The following is a 19,694-nucleotide window of genomic DNA, read 5'->3' as shown; positions in this document are numbered from 1 at the left end:
GAAGACTGGAATGACGAAGGCATTTTGTTCTGCTACCTAAACACTTTATCCTTCGTTAACCCTTTTTGAGCCTTATTGTTTTTCTTTTGTACCTCTCGTTCGGAATTAGTAGCAACGACTAGAAAACACAAGCATGAAAGAAAAAAAACAAAACGAAAAAAAAGAGATAAAAAAAAAAGAGAAAAGAAAAGAAAAATGATAACAAAAAGTAAAGGAAAATCAAATGAAAAAAGAGGAATTGGGAACTACGTTTGACCTGATTCCTCAAAGAGGATACGTAGGCGCTTCACGGCTCGGTCATGATGTAATAAAAATTAAAAAAAAGTATAATAAATAAATAATCCCCAAGCAAGAAACTGGGGCAAGAGTTGCGCTTGTCGTAAGCAAATATGGTTCCGAATGTTGTAATTTTGAACCCCAAGTTTATTTTGTTTTTGAGCCTTTAATACCCATTTCTTTCTAGCCTATCCAAAACCCACATTACGGTCCAAAGAAAGACCTTCTGATCGGTCTTCAAAGGATGCCAAGTCAGACAAATAAGAGTCTTACCGGTGAACATAACACTCTGTTCCACAATAGAAATGACTCTAATCTCCAGCAGAGAGAGAGTCATACCGGCAACACTCCAAATCCCCAGCTGGAAAGTGATACAAATGAGAGAGTCTTATCGGTGAAAATCTTCACGGACACCATAAGGCGATGAAAGCTGAGAGAGAAAACCAAAATGAGAGAGGCTTGATAGTGAAAACCATTCGGGCACAACAAGTCGAATAAGATTGAGAATCAGATGGGGAATCGCCAAGTGAAGATCTTGAAAAACGATTGACGACAGAGGATAGGCCACATGTGCATGTCATGACCATTAGAGTCGGTATCTACGTTTGATAGGTTTTTATTTATAGTTTCTTTTGTTAAAGAGTCATCTTTTTCCTTTGTCTTTTTATTCTGTTCCCTTTTATCTTTTCCTTTCATAGAAAAAATTCCCCAGTAGAGTCTGTTTGGTCAGAACAAGTGAGAAATGACTTCAAAATCTGCCATCAGCTTTCCAATTATGCAAGACTGGATCCGATTAGAACATCCAAATGGTCTAAGTCAGTAAGGAACAAGCGCGAGGCTAGTGTCAAAAAGATATCCCTAGCAAAATGGAATTGACAAAAGGATTGACGAGTGTCAAGAGGTATATCCCAACCGAAATCAAAGGTTATTAAACCTCAAGGCCGAGGCCCGTGGACAAATCAAGGAGAGTAGTGAGCATGATTTGGGGAAATTCATACTAGCCTAAAAGGTCGGGGAAATGCAAGTTTCCGAGATATGCCACAAAAGAAGAGGGATATCCCCAGCAGAAAGGGATTATCCCCAACAAATAATATCATCCCCAACAAGTTGTGGAACGCAGAGCAAGGAAGGAGAAAGAGAAAACCATCCTAGTAGGAGTATCACAACCAACCACCGCGTTTTAAACTAACAAGTTTTGTTTGATTTGAAACAGGTAAAAGAAATGGCATTGATGACAAAAATGCATGCCACAAGGGATATTATCAAACTGGGGCAGAAAATTTTCCTTTCATTTAGAAAATTTTCTGGAAGTCAGGTACCCATTTGGGAAAGAATAAAGATAACACCAGTCTCACGGGAAGTGGTCTTTGAACCAGTGTTGCCCCCAACATAATAAGTTTCAATGGAGGAAGTTGTTCCCCAGCAGACAGAACAAAGGGATGAAACTTGTGCTCAGAAAAGCAAAAGGCCAGTATCATTCCCAACAGCCTTCCGAAGAGTGAAGCACTAGTTCTGAAGGAATCAGAATCCCCCAGCAGTGTTATCCTCGACAGCGTTATCCCCAGCTGATTACATTTTATCCCCCAACAGGTAAGTAAATAATTCCCCAACAGTGTTATCCCCAGCAGTTTCAAGGAGTTCAACACAAGTTTGGTGAAAATCGGTATCCCCAGCGGTTCCTTTCGGGGAAAGGCAAAACGAGTCTTAAGGGAGGTAGTCTTCGAAGGAAGAAACTATGCAAAAAAAAAAGGGAAAGTAGTTTGCAGAGGAATGAAACATCCTACTTAAAAGGAGGTAATTTTGGAAGGAGTAAGATAACATATTTACTCAGCAGAGTTATCCTCAGCAGTGTTATCCCCAGCAGGGTTACTCAGCAGTTCGCAGTGTTATCCCCAGCGGACCATCGAGATGTAGAAGCATCCTCGACAGAGTTTCGACCAAGTTTCAAAAGGGTCGGACAACCCAGAGTGGGTAAGGAAGAAAAGGAAAATTCATCCCCAGCAAAATAATCCCCAGCAGTTTCGAGGGAAGACAACACAGGTAAGTAAATAATTCAGGAAAAAGGAAATGGTTCACGCATAGGAGACGCACTACCTAAGTTTATTGTTTTTACCCATAGGAGATGCATTTCCTCCTAAGTTTAGTTTTACCCATAGGAGAGGCATTTCCTCCTAAGTTTAGTTTTACCCATAGGAGAGGCATTTCCTCCTAAGTTTGATTTTACCCATAGGAGAGGCATTTCCTCCTAAGTTTAGTTTCACCCATAGGAGAGGCATTTCCTCCTAAGTTTAGTTTTACCCATAGGAGATGCATTTCCTCCTAAGTTTAGTTTCACCCATAGGAGATGCATTTTCTCCTAAGTTTGTTTTACCCATAGGAGATGCATTTCCTCCTAAGTTTATTTTTACCCATAGGAGATGCATTTCCTCCTAAAGTTTAGTTTTACCCATAGGAGATGCATTTCCTCCTAAGTTTATTTTAACCCATAGGAGAGGCATTTCCTCTTAAGTTTAGTTTTACCCCTAGGAGACGCACTTCCTAAGTTTATTTTTACCCATAGGAGAGACATTTCCTCCTAAGTTTGTTTTTTATCCATAGGAGATGCATTTCCTCCTAAGTTTAGTTTTACCCATAGGAGAGGCATTTCCTCCTAAGTTTATTTTTACCCATAGGATAGGCATTTCCTCCTAAGTTTAGTTTTACCCATAGGATAGGCATTTCCTCCTAAGTTTGTTTTACCCATAGGAATGGTATCTTTTAAAGTTGTTGTTGAAATCAGGAGCCCGCATGAAGAGAGGAATGACGTTTATTTTTAAAGTTGTTGTTGAAATCAGGAGCCCGCCTGAAGAGAGGAATGGCGTTTATTTTCAAAGTTGTGGAAGTCAGGAGCCCGCCTGAAGAGAGGAATGGCGTTTTATTTTTAAAAGTTGTTGAAATCTCGCCAACCTAAAGAAAGGAATGGCATTTTATTTTTAGAGTTGTTTTCTGAAATCAGGAGCCCGCCTGAAGAGAGGAAAGGCGTTTTATTTTCAAAGTTGTTTGTTGAAGTCAGGAGCCCGCCTGAAAAGAGGAATGGCGTTTTATTTTTAAAGTTGTTGTTGAAGTCAGGAGCCCGCCTGAAGAGAGGAATGACATTTTATTTTCAAAGATTGTTGAAGTCAGGAGCCCGCCTGAAGAGAGGAATTGCGTTTATTTTCAAAGTTGTTGTTGAAATCAGGAGCCCGCCTGAAGAGAGGAAAGGCGTTTTATTTTTAAAAGTTGTTGAAATCTCGCCAACCTAAAGAAAGGAATGGCATTTTATTTTTAAAGTTGTTGAAGTCAGGAGCCCGCCTGAAGAGAAGAATGACATTTATTTTCAAAGTTGTTGTTGAAATCAGGAGCCCGCCTGAAGAGAGGAATGACATTTTTATTTTAAAGTTGTTTTTGAAATCAGGAGCCCGCCTGAAGAGAGGAAAGACGTTTATTTTTCAAAGTTGTTGAAGTCAGGAGCCCGCCTGAAGAGAGGAAAAGCGTTTTATTTTTAAAAGTTGTTGAAATCTCGCCAACCTAAAGAAAGGAATGACGTTTTATTTTTAAAGTTGTTGTTGAAGTCAGGAGCCCGCCTGAAGAGAGGAATGATGTTTATTTTTAAAGTTGTTGTTGAAGTCAGGAGCCCGCCTGAAGAGAGGAAAGGCGTTTTATTTTTAAAGTTGTTTAAATCTCGCCAACCTAAAGAAAGGAATGACATTTTATTTTAAAAGTTGTTGAAATCTCGCCAGCCTAAAGAAAGGAATGGCATTTTATTTTTTCAAAGTTGTTGTTGAAGCCAGGATCCCGTCTGAAGAGAGGAATGTCGTTTTATTTTTAAAGTTGTTGTTGAAATCAGGAGCCCACCTAAAGAGAGGAATGACGTTTTATTTTTAAAGTTGTTGTTGAAGTCAGGAGCCCGCCTGAAGAGAGGAATGACGTTTTATTTTTAAAAGTTGTTGAAATCTCTCTAGCCTAAAGAAAAGAATGACATTTTATTTTTAGAGTTGTTTGTTGAAGTCAGGAGCCCGCCTGAAGAGAGGAATGACGTTTATTTTAAAAGTTGTTTGTTGAAGTCAGGAGCCCGCCTGAAGAAAGGAATGACGTTTTATTTTTAAAAGTTGTTGAAATTTCGCCAGCCTAAAGAAAGGAATGGCATTTTTATTTTAAAGTTGTTTTTGAAATCAGGAGCCCGCCTGAAGAGAGGAATGACGTTTTTATTTTTCAAAGTTGTTTGTTGAAGTCAGGCGCCCACCTGTATAACGAGAGGAATACTTTTTAGTCTTATACTACTGCAGATTTTGAAATCAGTAACCCCACCGGAAAGCAGAAGGTTACAACAGGAATCCCCAGCAGGAAACAATAAAAATCCCAACACCGGGAAGCAGAAGGTTGCAACAAGAGGTCCCAGCACAAATTCAAGCGCCTAAGTCAAAAGGAAGAAAAGACGCGTCTTGAAAGAAGCGGCTTGTGAACATTAAACTATGCCGAGCATAACAAATCTGACGAAAAGAGCCGTATTCCCAGAGGAACCGCCGAAAAGCTTAATGAAGAAAGCCATGTCCCCAGCGGACCGAACAAAATGATGCAAACTGGTATTCAGAAAAGCAAAGGGTCAGTGTCATCCCCAAATTCACGGAAGAAAAGCATCGGAGAAAACACAAGCCGACAAGAAAGCAAGGCAACAAGAACAAATTGCAGTCTAGCCTAGTTTCTTGTTTTCTTTTAAGCACGGTGTAACAAGGAGATCGGTAAGCAGTGTTAATAGCATGCAACAACAGTAACCTTGCAGTCCCACGGTAGTCCCAGCTACCAAAACTTCCCGAACTATATTGACTTGATTCCTGTTTAGCTCAGGATATGTAGGAAACCTCTGAAGCAAAGGTTCGGTCAAATCTTTTTCAAAAAATGCTTCATACGGAGTACTCGGATGGGTAAAAATCGCTCACTTTATCTTTGCACGAAAACCCTTCGTGTCTTCGGGCAAAGAGGGGCAACTGTAAGCACGTGATTTTTTCCCTATGAAAGAATTACTCCCAAAAAATTCAAAATAAAACAATTTTCCTTGGTGTGCAATTTTTGAATTTTTGTGGTATTTTTGGATAATTATTTGCATTTTTGTCTGCGCATGTTTATTTGTTAAATTAATAAAAAATACAAAAATACATCTACATTTTGCATGTAGGATTTAATTCTACAATTGTTAGTAATTAAGTTTGTTTTACAAAAATTGAAAATTACAAAAATAGGCATCTTTTGCATTTTTTAGCATTTAATATCCAATTGTACAATTTCATGCTTAATTATTACTTAATTGTGTGTTAATTATTATTGAGAGTTAATTTGCGCTTTTATAAATTAATTTAGTTCCATATGATAATTTAAGAATTTTTAGAATTTAGTTTTAGAAAAATAAAAGAAGAAAAGAAAACAAAAATGTAAAGAAAATTGAAATTAGGCTCTTCTTCAAATTTAAGCCACAGGCCCAAAAAAATACCCAACCTTCCCCTACGACCCGGTCCATTTCAAACCGGGTCGACCCGGTCCATAACCCAAATACCCAACACCTCCCTATCTTACACAAAACAAAACAAAAACAAAAAAAAACACCCGCCCCCACCTCTCTTTTTCTTCTACTTCTCCAAGCTCCAAAGCTCCCCCAACAATGGTTGCCCTCCTTCTCCTTCTCCAACACACACATGAAACATATACTTACAAACACACACAACAACGCAAACACACACACACACGTCGTCTCCGAGCAGCCATGAACGAGCCCCAGCCCGTCTTTAAACCCAGCTCCACCATGACACCATCGCTGCGACTGCGCTGCTGCGTTCTTCATCCTCGTTTCCATGGCTGCGTCAAGCTCGTCGATCACCAGCCCACAGACGAACCAGTCCGACGCCTAAACAACAACAACCTACACTCCGACGCCTAGCATCTCCACCAAACGACCAGCTGCCCCCTCCAGTCAAACAACCCCGTCATCGTCACGTCCAAACCACCATGGCAGCCCTCCCCACTGTCACTCCGCCACTGCTCCATCTGCTGCTGCATCGTCTGCTTCTTCTGCTCCTTCTGCTACGTCCATCCATGGACGAGCTTCATCGAGCTCGAACTCGAGCTCCCATGGCTGCCGCTGCATCTTCTCCATTCGCGCTGCTGCTACTGTGCCGTGCTGCTGCGTCTCCATTCGCGCTGCTGCGTTTTGCTGCTGCCCGCTGCTGCTCCTGGAACTGCTACTGTAGCTGCTGCGTCGTCTTCAAACGACGCCAAACGACCATCTTCTTCGATCGTCGTTTCGATCCGGTTAGTGGGTTTAAGATTTGGGTTTAACATTCTTGTTTTGTTCATCGTTGAATTAATTTTTTTAGTTTGTTCATATGTTTTGTTAGTTTAATTTTTAGATTCAAATGGAACTTTGATTAATTAGTTTTTCAGTTTGTTTCATGTTTGTTTTATTTTTCTTGTTTATTTTAGGTAGAAATTGTTAGTAGTTATAATGTTTTAGTTTTAAGTTGAATTTCAATGAATTTTTGTCTTTAGTTTGTTTTATTAATTTAAAAGGATTTAATGTTAATATAAAAGAATGTTAGTTTAAATCGTTTGAATCCGTTGTTTGTTGTAGATTAAATTCGTGTTCATTTTGTTTAAAGTTCGTCTTTAATTTAGTGATTTAATGTGAAGTTATGTTTTTTTTTTAATTTTAGTTTGAATCATGTATCTTTGTTGTATTTTGTTGGATTTAATTTAAAAAAAATCAATTGATTATTTGAAGTTTAGTGATTTGAATATGTTTATTTGTTTTGTTTAAGCTTAATTCAAGTTTAATTCGAATTTGAATAAAACTTGCTTGTTATTGTTGTTGAATCTTTTCATTTATGTCCATACTTTGTTTGATTGTTCTTGAATCTGAAATTAGTAAAAGTTTGATTTTCTTTTTTATTGTTTATCATTTATGATTGTTTCTTGAGTTTGTCTCATAATCTTGTTTAAGTTTAATATAGGAATTGTTGGTTGTAATGTTGTTAGATTTAATTTTAAGTTCAAATGATTATTGAATTTAGAAATCTGAATATACTTGTTTGTTGTTGTTGTTGTTGAATCTGAAAGTAGGTTTGTTTGTTGCTAAAAATATTGTTCAATCAAAATTTTAGTTGTTCTTTGTTGTTCATCATTTAGTTTGAATTTGTTGTTGAAAATTGTTTAGAAATTGGTCATATTTGCTGCATTTTGGTTGAAATTGATTAGGAGAGTTGGTTATAGCTGATGGGGTAGTTTGGTAAATTGCAGTACGTTCAGGGGTAAAATGGTAATTGCAATAAGGTCGGAGGGGTAGTTTGGTAATTGAACATTTTGAATAATTCTTTATGTTAATCATGGGGGACAAAATGTAATGGGGTGTGGGTGATATAATTGTTTAATATAATGGGGGACAAGACATAATGTAGTGGAGGGGAATATTGTAATTGTTTATGTTAGGCATGAGGGACAAGATGTAATGGGGTGGGGTTGATACAATTATTTAATATAATGGGGGACAAGACACAAAATAGTGGGAAATAATTCATTTGTTTAAGAAAGTGGGAAGCAAGGCATGCATTGGGGAATATTTCGGGTTTGGAGATTCAAGACAAGAGTCTTGTTATATATAGGGTCATTTGACACATTATAGGAACAGACTTTTACACTTAAGAGTTTTGAACAGACTTTTACATTTGAGAGCTGGGGACTAAAAAAAACGGGCAGTTTAAAAAGAAAGAGAGTTTTAGACTAAAACTGGGGACGAAAAAAAAAGGAAATACTTGAGAGCTTTTAGTTTGAGGAGAGTTTTTTTAGAAGGGGACTTTGACACTTGAAACATTTTGAGAGTAAAAGAGAAAGGCAATTTGAACTTTCACTTGAATAATTTCCGTTTGCCTTTCTCGAGTGTTATTCAAAATTAGTAAACTACTGCATCTTGTATCCGTCTTTCTTCTGCTTTGACTGCGATTGCACTTTGGTATTGTTGATTTTTCAATTTGTTACTGGGTTATTCTACTGGTTGTTACTGGTTTTGCAGTGTTGCTGAACCTGCTGTGCTGTATTGTTACTACTATTGTTGATTCTCATCTTCATTTTCTTTTGCTTCCAATATCAGGTACACGACTGTAATACTAGCTATTGCAAGCTAATAATGTGGAAGCATGAATACATATGAAGAATGAAATTCTGAAGTTTTAATTTCGCTTTTTCTTTGTTCCTTTTATTGATTGTATTTAAGCTATTTCATGTATTACTGAATAATGATTGGAATAAGAAAAAAAATAATAACATAAGTTAGTCTTTAATGAATCGGTTTGGCAAAACGGGTTAATTCACTAGTTATGAAGGTTTCAAGATTATCAACAGTAGGTTAATCATGAACAAGTAGCTAAATTTAGCTAAGGCATAAATGTAAATTAAATATCGTAAATTAGGCATTAAGGCATGATTTGAGTTCACGCAAGATTAGAAGAACATTTAAGTCTAATAAACTTTCTAATAAGCTTTAGTAATTATGGTTAAATCTAGTTTCAAGTGGTTGTGAATAATTAATCTCAATAGTTGTTTTATAACAATGCTGAGTTTTAATCTAGCTATATTTGATTCTTTTAAATATTAGTTGTCGAATTTTATTTTATTTATAATTTCGAATTTATGAGTAAAATTCCTTTCCATCAATATTTGTATTAATCTAGCAATTAGTATGCCATGTTTTCTTAAAAATAATAAAAAAAAAAAACTCCTAGTAATTAATTATGATTTTCTTTCTTTATTTTAGAGACTAATTTTAATAGAAAAATGTAGTCGCTTTAAGATTTGTCCATTTAAAATAAATGAGATGAGCCTCGCCCAATAAAACACACAAACTGCGGGGCCCTCGATAAATGTTTAATTAAAATTACTTAGACTTCGGGATGAGCCGTTTAGCAAAATTCCACGGCCTTACCCAGAAATAATAATACGCTAATTGCTTTAGGCAGGCATTTTAATAATCTTACCTTCTTAAACTCGGGTGTGCATTTCATGCGACCCAAATCCAAATCCCAAAACATTAAATAAAAATGTGTTCCGGATTGCGGGTGCATTTCATGCGACGCAATCCAAAGACATGTTTTTAAACGATGTTCACATTTTTTTTATATAATAATAAAAGTGGTAAAGAGTTAAAACTTGCACAAGAGCGCATAATTGTATAAAATCAGATAAACAAGCCGAATATGACAGTTGAGCGACCGTGCTAGAACCACGGAATTCGGGAATGCCTAACACCTTCTCCCGGGTTAACAGAATTCCTTATCCGGATTTCTGGTTCGCAGACTGTAATATGGAGTCATTCTTTTCCTCGATTCGGGATTAAAATTGGTGACTTGGGATACCCTAAATCTCCCAAGTGACGTCTCTGAAATAAACAAACAAATCCCGTTTCGATTGTCCATTAATTGGAAAAAACTCCTTGTACCCTCGCGGGTGCCGGAAAAAGGAGGTGTGACAAGTATAAGCACCACATTAATAAAAATATAGACAATAAGAGATAGTATCAAGAAGCCATATAAAAGCAGAATGAAAACAACCAGATAGTAAGGTGATCAACAATGAAAGAAAATAATGGTTAGTCATAAAAACCTACTACCAACACTACTGCTATGAACACTCTAGACTACCTACTCTACTACCCTAATACGCGACCTCCATACCTTCTTATCAAGGGTCATGTCCTTGGTCAGTTGAAGCTGCGTTGTGTCTTGCCTAATCACCTCACCCACCTCTTCTTTCGCCTACTTCTACCTCTCTGTAGGACCTCCGATTCAACCTTTCACACCTCCTCACTGGGGTGTCTGTGCTCCTCCTCCTCACGTGACCAAACCACCTAAGTCGTGATTCCCGCATCTTGTCCTCAATATGAGCCACACCCACCTTGTCGCGAATAATCTCATTTTTTATCCTATCTAACCTGGTGTGCCCGCACATCCATCTCAACATTCTCATCTCTGCTACTTTCATCTTCTGGACATGAGCGATCTTGACCGTCCAACACTCAGCCCCATACAACATTGTTGGTCTGACCACCACTCTATAGAACTTACCCTTAAGTTTCAGTGGCACCTTCTTGTCACACAAAACACCGGAAGTGAGTCTCCATTTCATCCATCCCGTCCCAATACAATGTGTCAAATCTTCATCAATCTCCCCATCCCCCTAAATGATAGACCCAAGGTACTTAAAACTCCCTCTCCTAGGGATGACCTGTGAGTCCAGCCTTACCTCCCCTTCCCTCATTGAGTCTCGCCCCTGAACTTATACTCCAAATATTCTGTCTTGGTCCTGCTCAACTTGAAACCTTTAGATTCCAAGGTCTGTCTCCATACCTCTAATTGTGCATTCACATTGTCTCGCGTCTCATCAATCAATACAATATCATCTGCAAATAGCATGCACCACGACAACTCCCCTTGGATGTGGCGCATCAATACGTCCATCACTAGAGCAAACAAAAAAGGGCTGAGTGCCGAGCCCTGATACAACCCCATCATAATCGGAAAATGGTCCGAGTCCCCACCCACCATCCTCACTCGGGTCTTTACTCCATCATACATGTCCTTAATCAACCTAACATAGGCAACATGCACACCTCTAGCCTCCAAACATCTCTACAAAACCTCCCTCGGAATTTTATCGTACGTCTTTTCTAAGTCGATGAACACCATATATAAGTCCTTCTTTCTCTCCTTATACTTCTCCATCATTCTCCTAACAAGGTGGATGGCTTCTGTAGTCGAACGCCCCGGCATAAATCCAAATTGGTTCTCGAAAATAGACACACCCCTCCCCACCCTTAGCTCTACCACTTTCTCTTATACTTTCATAGTATGGTTAAGCAACTTGATACCCCGATAGTTATTGCAATGTCACCCTTATTCTCCGGTCCGGTCGCTTTGCCCCTGCTCATCTTACGCCCCCCTCAACTTCATCAACTCTAATTGGCCTATAATATCCAAAGTCACAACGACTCCCGGAGAGTTCCAAATCACCCAGGACAATACTCGTGTCCCCCTCCTCGTTCAAGAGACTATGGAAGTAGGTCTGCCATATCCGACGAATAAGCCCCTCATCCAACAAAACTCTACCTTCTTCGTCCTTGATGCACTTCACTTGGTCCAAGTCCCGCGCTTCATCAACCTAAAGTTCAAACGTTAACACATTAAAAAAATTATTCTCTTACACTTAGCTGTTTGGGACTCCAATGTATATTTATCTTTTTATTTTTTTAAATTATTAAATAGTCGCGACTAAAAAATTATAAAGTAACAAAAGAAAAAAATTATATTATAAAAAGGTATTCAAAAGGTCTTAAGTTCACATCTTAAACATCTTGGTAGAGAGCATTTTTTCTTTAATAAACTTTAGTATATTTTTTTTTATGAACCTTAGTGACAAGAAGAAAGAAAGAAAGAAAAGAACTACTATATGTTTGTTACTTTCTTTCTTATCTCCCTCACTAGTGAATATTACTGGCAATTCCAATTTCTTTTAACTGAACTAATGCAAACCCCAGAAGCCAAAATTATAGGAATTCAAAGAATATGTTGATCCATACAACCTTTTCCACATATTTTTATCCCAAGATTCACTGTACCCAGAAACTGAAAGCTGTGAATTCATCTTCTTCTGATGAAAGCACAACTTTAAAAGATGTCCCTTTTCATTCTCAAATACAGAAAAAGTTAAAATACCCTTTGAATTGTAATAACAAATTATGCTTTTGCTGCAGTAGAAGAAGTTTTATGGCAGCAGTTGGAGCAGCTGCTCTCTTGCCTATCCATCCTTCACTTGCTTCTGATGATATTGATTCCATGGTAATATATATATATATATATATATATATATATATATATATATATATATATATATATATATATATATGCTTCACTGAAGTTTATTTGATATTGGGTGATTGATTCCATGTAGATAAAAATGGTGTTAATTAAGAGCTTAAATATTTCAATGAGATAGTCACACAAGTAGACAGAAGTGTAGCTTCAAGTCTCACTGCCACCATTTGTTGAAAAAAAGAATGAGTCAATGTGTTGAAAAAAAAGGGGCAGCCAGTGTACAAGACATTCCGCGTTCACGCAGGGTCCGGGTAAGGTCCGCATTCAAAAGGATGTGATGTAGACAGCCTACCGTAATGCAAGCATTAGTGGCTGCTTCCGCGGCCCGAATCCATGACATATAGGTCACACGGCGATAACTTTACTGTTGCTCCAAGGCTCCCCTTCACAATATGTTCAAAATATAATTAAATAATTTATGTATTCTTTATGCAGTTTAAACTTTTAGACGAGATGATCGCACACTTCTAACATGAAATATTAAACAAGATTATTTTCATTGCATGAATTTGGTATTTTGACCCTCAGCATTAAAATATTCTGACTATGATGTTAGCCGATTCCCAACTAGTTTGGAATTGAGGCGACATCGACTTATTGACTTGTCTGACATAAAATTGGTGCTAGGCGATTTTCCCACACATTTAAAGAAACAGTCTGTAGAATTTTGGTAGTTCAAGTTGAGAATGTTGGACTCTAACTTGTAAAGTATTGAACTTTTGAGAACAGAAGTATTTTTGCTAGTTCGTTACTGAAGTTTCCGGAAGTAAGGATATTAACAGTCAGGAAAAATGTCTAGATGGAGAAGCATAATCTATGGGCTAATCCGAGTCGTAGCATGAATATTTTTAGAAGAAGTTTCAATATAGTAATTTAAGCTGGAGAATACCTGCTCTTTCCTTAGAGTTATTGGAACTGATTAAGTAAGAACAACAGAACTTTGCAGTGAGGCAGATTTGCTAATGTTGTATTTGTTCGATCACAAACAAATGTTGTAGTTGTAGCTTTAACATGCTTTATCAGTGATTTACCAATGACTAATTTTACGTGTAGGCAATGTTGAATAGGTGGCATCCTCCTAGGCCAGATTGGTATGAGGAGTTTTATGCATCAGCGATGAACACAAGTATGAAATCTTATGAATCAGAGGTTAGCTCGTATTTACCACTTGAGAGCTGCAGAAGTTATTTTGAATTTGTAGATGGTGGAAGTACATAAGATTTTCTGAACTAAATTTATTTATTCTGTAAGATTGAAGGTTACAAGTCAGAGCTTTTTGCTAATCTGAGAGGCCAGGCCAAACAAGTCCTCGAAATTGGTATCGGGACAGGTCCAAATTTGAAGTATTATGCCAGTGAGGCTGGCACTTCCGTTTATGGCATTGATCCAAATAGGAAGATGGAGAAATATGCTCAAGCAGCAGCAGAGGCTGCAGGCCTTCCACCTTCAAATTTCAAATTCTTGCACGCGGTTTGTACCTTTAATCAGACTCAATATGTCAATATCATCCTGCTGTTAAAAGTTACTGGTATTTCTGGAGAATACACTGAAAGGTTAAATCGAAATTGCTTTGTCGTTAAGCTTAGCAGCCACATGTTAACTTGTACGCATAAAAGACCTTCTAGGATAAAGTCTTTCTTTTATGGCTTTCCTTATGAAGTGTTTTTGCATTTTTCACAATGCTCAACTTAATGTGTTTTACATCATAGCATCAGAATAATACTAGGCATATGGTAATTTAACTGTGCCCGTGTAACCGTCCCCTTTTCTTTTGCGTCTTTTAGGCATTGCTTTCTGTTTTCTTTTCGGTTATTAATTCTTACCTTTTCCCCACGTCATATAACATTTTACAGCATGCTTTATCCTTCATCTTCATTTTTCCTTCTGATACACCTTGTTCTCAAACTCAGCTCCTTTTTAGGTGTTCTTATTTTTCTGGTCGAGGTCAGGCATTTCTTCATATATTTCACTTTAGTCTTTCTCTTTTCTTTTTTAATGCTTTGCTCGTATACTTACTTCTCTAGGCTCTTCAGTGTGTGTATTTTCGACCGTATATGTAATGCAAATCCCTCAAGAGTGTAGCTGTTGTACCTAGTTGATGAAATATGTGGGTTCTGCCGTTGTGTTAGTTGGTACAGCAATGTACTTTGTATGAGCAGGCAACTAGTCACTCACACATCATTATCTGGAGACATTTCTAACACATAATAGGAAATTTGTAAGTTGAAGTTGATAATTTCACGCAGGTCTCGGAGTCCTTGCCATTACGTGATGCTTCAGTTGATGCTGTCATTGGCACCCTTGTGTTATGTTCTGTCACAGATGTTAATCTGACACTGCAGGGTATATAATCTTTTTTTGGTTTATGCTTTAATGTTCCTTTTCAATTCATATCCTACTCTTTGTCTTGTCTGCTTTAGTGGCAGAAGGACTTGTCCAACTGCAAAATCAAGTCATATAACTGTCCCTGCTCACAACTTCCATCATAGTAGTGTGGCAAATCTTATATTAAATATAAGCCTGACTCTTTTTGATTGTCATTGTATCGTATCTTGTATAACCATCAGGCCTTTGTATCATGATCTTACTTGTCTCTATCTTGTAGTTATGTTTGAATTTTCCACTACAAATGGATAAGCAACACAGGTTCATTTCATTGAGCTATTCATTAAACGTCCTCATTTTGTTGTAGAAGGCACTCTTAACATTTTATATATTGCTCTTCTGAGAGCGAAAGACGGTTTCAGCATAGGACTTCAATGACCTTATCTTAATGTGTTAACCTTGCAAATGCACAAAGTTATCAAAGATGAAAGACAATTATGCACCATCTTTATTTATTCTGCAGCTTCTGGATCTGCTTTTCTACCAAAATCTTGTTGTTCATCCAAACTTATAGTAACATTACAACTTATGAAAATGTCGTAGTCTGGTTAATCTGGTTAGTTGGTGTATGCGGATTCTTTCTTGTTGCTGTTATAGGTCTAACATATTATCCTAACGATGTTAGTTTATGGAACCTCGACAGCTTAACCTTCTCTTTGATAACCACCTCCATTTGGATCCTGAAGCAGCATTAAGTCAAAATATTATGGTGATCATGTCGTTTTCATTTTTAAAAAATGTGAGACTCTAAGCCAGGATACTGATATCTGTGTATTTCACTGTTGTTGAAATGCTCTTTCCCTCTTGACTTACTATCTCTCCTTTCTTTTCTTTAGAAAGATAGAAAAGGATGAAATTCTGATATAATGCTCTATCTATTCTCCTAGAGATCAGAAGAGTGCTCAAGCCTGGTGGCCTTTACCTCTTTGTTGAACATGTAGCTGCAGCAGGTAAACATAATAGTCACATTCTTCATTTTAAGCTATTTCCCTGCCTCTCCTAATGTGTTATCATCATCAAGTAAAAAGTATATTTTTCCGGCTGCAATTGGACAGATGGAACAATTCTCAGATTCGTTCAGGGATTGCTTGATCCTTTGCAGCAAACACTCGCAGATGGTTGTCATCTTACCAGGAAAACAGGAAATGATATCAGTAAAGCCGGTTTCTCGAATGTAGACAGTCATCAAGCTGTCTTATCAGCTGCATCGCTGATAAATCCTCATATCATTGGTCTAGCTCGCAACTAGATATATCCAAGTGTTACAATGGTGTGTTTGTGACTCTTTAGCTCGTGTCAAAGCTTCTCCCACAGCATGTTTAAGCTGCCTAATATTTTGCCCCGGAACAGCAAGGGAACAACACCTATTGTAGGATTAAGCATCACCATTTACTGGAAAAAGATAACACGTGTTCTTGATATTGGGTTTCCTTGACTAGTTTTTTAGTGTCTCAAGTGAAAACAACAGATTTCACTGCATTTTGTAACACACAGTTGATCTCGCGATGGGATGCTATATCATATCTAAGCAGAGGCGGATCAAGGATTTGAATTCTATGGGTTCGAACTCATTATAATGTTAAAGTTATGAGTTCATATATGCTATTTGTTCTTATTTTAGACAATTTGTATACATAAATCTACGCTCCGCGTTAAAAATACTGGGTTCAGATGAACCCGGCATCGCGACGCTGGATCCGCCCCTGTATCTAAGCTTTGTGCATAGTATAAATACTTCCTTTTTGAAGCATGTTTATAGGTGCATTTGTATCAACCTTCTAATCTGATTTGCAATCTTGCTATGTTGATTGAGTAAACAATTTAATACGAATGTTTCAATGGTTGACTGCTAATTCTTTGACATCCAAGCTACAATAATCTAGAATATGAAATTAAAGTGAGGCGAAGGCCAAGCTAAAACAAATATATATATATATATATATATATATATATATATATATATATATATATATATATATATATATATATATATATATATATATATATATATATATATATATATATATATATATATATATATATATATATATATATATATATATATATATATATATATATATATATAAAGTGGATATCCAGTGGTAAATAGTATATCTGCTCCTGTTCTTTGGAGTTCAAGATAGATTCTTATCGATCCCTTATTTGTCCATTAAGTTAGTTTTCTGACTAATGATAACATAAAAAATATCTACACCATCATACGTGAAATGAAGAACCATTAAGCAACTATATTACTATTGGCACTCCAAACTAGTATTACTAAGAACACCAATTTTAATCACTGGAGTGTAAGGACGATGATAATGTTATAAATACTTCGTGTTAACATGATTCTATGTTAGAATATAACATTCAACTATCTAATATCATAGCACATTAACCCAAAGTTGAAAACATGAGATAAGAATCAAGTATGAAACTTGTAGCAAATGAACGTGCGATAATCTACTTAGAGTCATATTATATACGATAATAATATAATAATAATTTTTATGTTGGAACTAGAAACAAGTAACGATTCAGTCACCCAAAAGTGTAATTGTGATATGAAAAAAAAAATAGTAGAAATTAATGAGATTTGTGAAGAAAATATATACACTTGCTTTATACTTCAAGAAGTACAAATAGTTGTGTAAGTGTTCATCTTCAATGACATTTGAACCAATAGTTCCATGACCAAATCTGATCGGATTTTTGTGATTCTTGATTTCGCGGACTCCTTGTTTAGTTTACTATCATTTCAGAAGAAAAAACCAGTTTTTTACCCAAAGCATTGACCTAAAATTAACCAAAACCTCAAAAGACTCCAAGAAACTCATTGATCAGACCACTTGGTATTCAAAATTAAAGATCTCTCAGATTTCTCATCCAAAAAATCCAAAAAAAATCTCTTCAGAAAGCTTACGAAATTATCTACCTAATAAAAAAAAATTGATCTAAATCCATAAAGTATAGCTCAATTTATGCCTAGATCAATTGAGCACAAAAACACAACTCAAGCAACCAAAACAAGCTTTCTTGTTTCAATCCGAATCCCTGTCTTAGTCACCTACCGTTACGATCCGTTGATGAGATTATATCCAACGGTTTATATTTAAAATTCACCTAAACTATGAATCCGCGTCAAAAGGCTATCGACCAATCAGCTCTCAGAATTCTGGATATGAACTACTTCACCCTTACTATATATGGTCTTCTCAATTTCATCAACAAATTCATACCTGCAAAAAAGAAAAAGAAATCCCAGTAATTTCTACAGATATAGATCTGTTTTTCCCCATTTCCAATTCTCTTATAAACCCTAACCCGAATCCGATTTTGTGCTAAGAGATGGCGACTGAAGAACCACTTGTAGTAACCGAGATTGTAACTGAAGCGGTGGTGGTGGAAGCTGAGCCGGCCAAGGAAGAGAACTCTCCGGCTGCGGAGCCCGATGAACCAAAGAAAGAGAAGGAGATTGAGGCTAAAAAACCAGCTGCTCCGAGGAAGAGAAATCCTCCTACTCATCCTTCGTACTTTGAGGTATAATTCGTTAACTAAATTGTTCAATTTGTTAAGGAAATGTTGAATTTTGGAAATTAGGACTGTATCCGTGCAAATGAAGCGCAATGAAAATTGAGGATTCGTATCGATTGAGCTGCAGTAGTTGTTATGTAGATGATTAGTGAAAATTGAGGATCTGTATGGATTGATCAAGCTATAGTTGTTATAGTTGAATTAATTTGTTAATTTGCCTAATTTTGCAGATGATTAAGGATGCGATTGTAACACTGAAGGATAAAACTGGATCGAGCCAGCACGCGATCACAAAGTTCATCGAAGATAAGCAGAAGAATCTTCCATCAAATTTCAGGAAACTGTTGCTTGTTCAATTGAAGAAGCTTGTGGCTTCTGGTAAACTCGTCAAGGTTAAGAGTTCGTACAAACTTCCAGCTGCACGATCTGCAGCTCCAAAGGCTGCTGCTACTGCGCCGGCGAAGAAGAAGCCGGCAGCTAAGCCGAAAGCAACAAAGGCAAAACCGAAGCCAAAACCTAAGACTGTTGCTCCAAAGGCAAAAACTGCTACTAAACCAAAGGCAAAGCCAAAGGCGAAGGTGAAGGCGAAGCTTGTTGCTAAAGCTAAGCCTGCTGTGAAGCCTAAGGCGGCAGCTGTAGCGAAGCCGAAAGCTGCGGAGAAGCCTAAAACTCCTGTAAAAACTAAGGCTGCAGCTAAGCCAAAGGCGAAAGAGAAGCCAGCTAAGGTAGCCAGGACTGCTACAAGGAGTACTCCGTCGAGGAAAGCTGCGCCGAAGCCGGTGGCGAAAAAGGTTCCGGTGAAGAAGGCGGCACCTGCTGCTAAGAGTGTTAAGGCTAAGACGGCAAAGTCGCCGGCGAAGAGGGCATCTGCTAGAAAGGGGAGGAAGTAATAGATAGGGTTAGGATTGTAAATTTTCTGGATCTTTGTGGGTGGTTTGTATTTGCGCCCGATATAGAGAATCGTATTTTAACTTTCAGTTGTATTTTCTGTTTTTATTTTTGATCTTATAATAATCCTATTAATATCTAAATTTATGCTGTTCAGTGCACTTTTATTAGATGATAGTCTTGTTACAGCTTATGCACTAGTATTATTTTCAGCAACTCTCCATTTAATTTCTGGCCATTTTTTTAGTGTTGTAGCTAGCAAAATGCGTCTCTTGCACGCCAGTAAGTTTAGTGTGATCCTACGTAACCATTAACAAACTACTCTTAATACTATTAAAAAGAAAAGAAGCTGAAATTATTAATACACTTGTCTAAATTCCAACTTGATTGCATTGAAAAAAGATTTTTGTAATTTGAAGAAGGTTAATTACATTGAATTTACATGGAGTTTTTCTATGTCAGGCTAAAGCTCAACTATTTGTAATACCAAATACAAGATGATTTAGTAACATAAAGAGTATGAATAGATTAAAATGATTTAGTAACATAAATAGTATATAAATAGAATAAAAAATGTAATGAAGGGCAAATTCAGCAATTTCAGATAGAACATAAACAAATTTGGGCCAAATTTCGTTAATTTTACAGGAACCATTACTATGTTGAGAGTTGAAATAGTTTTCC

The 19,694-nt window shown here is 37.0% G+C and overlaps 2 protein-coding genes across 2 annotated transcripts; both read left to right on the top strand.

Moving 5' to 3' along the window:
* Positions 1 to 11,729: 11,729 nt before the first annotated feature.
* LOC107784945 (uncharacterized) lies at positions 11,730 to 16,369 on the top strand. The gene is made up of 6 exons (XM_016606148.2): positions 11,730 to 12,164; positions 13,254 to 13,349; positions 13,452 to 13,670; positions 14,447 to 14,543; positions 15,473 to 15,535; positions 15,641 to 16,369. Exons 1-6 carry the CDS (start codon positions 11,892 to 11,894, stop codon positions 15,832 to 15,834), a joined length of 942 nt encoding a protein of 313 aa, XP_016461634.1. The 5' UTR covers positions 11,730 to 11,891; the 3' UTR covers positions 15,835 to 16,369.
* Positions 16,370 to 17,866: 1,497 nt separating this feature from the next.
* LOC107784947 (histone H1-like) lies at positions 17,867 to 19,175 on the top strand. The gene is given in 4 exon segments (NM_001325391.1): positions 17,867 to 18,128; positions 18,353 to 18,689; positions 18,691 to 18,696; positions 18,699 to 19,175. Coding segments are annotated over 4 exon segments (849 nt in total). The 5' UTR covers positions 17,867 to 17,936; the 3' UTR covers positions 19,013 to 19,175.
* The last annotated feature ends 519 nt before the right edge of the window (positions 19,176 to 19,694 follow it).

This window comes from Nicotiana tabacum, chromosome 8 (assembly GCF_000715075.1).
Source record: "Nicotiana tabacum cultivar K326 chromosome 8, ASM71507v2, whole genome shotgun sequence".
In the NCBI taxonomy this organism is placed as follows: domain Eukaryota; kingdom Viridiplantae; phylum Streptophyta; class Magnoliopsida; order Solanales; family Solanaceae; genus Nicotiana; species Nicotiana tabacum.
The sequence above is the reverse complement of the archived record's forward strand: the minus strand, read 5'-3'. Positions and strand labels throughout refer to the sequence as shown.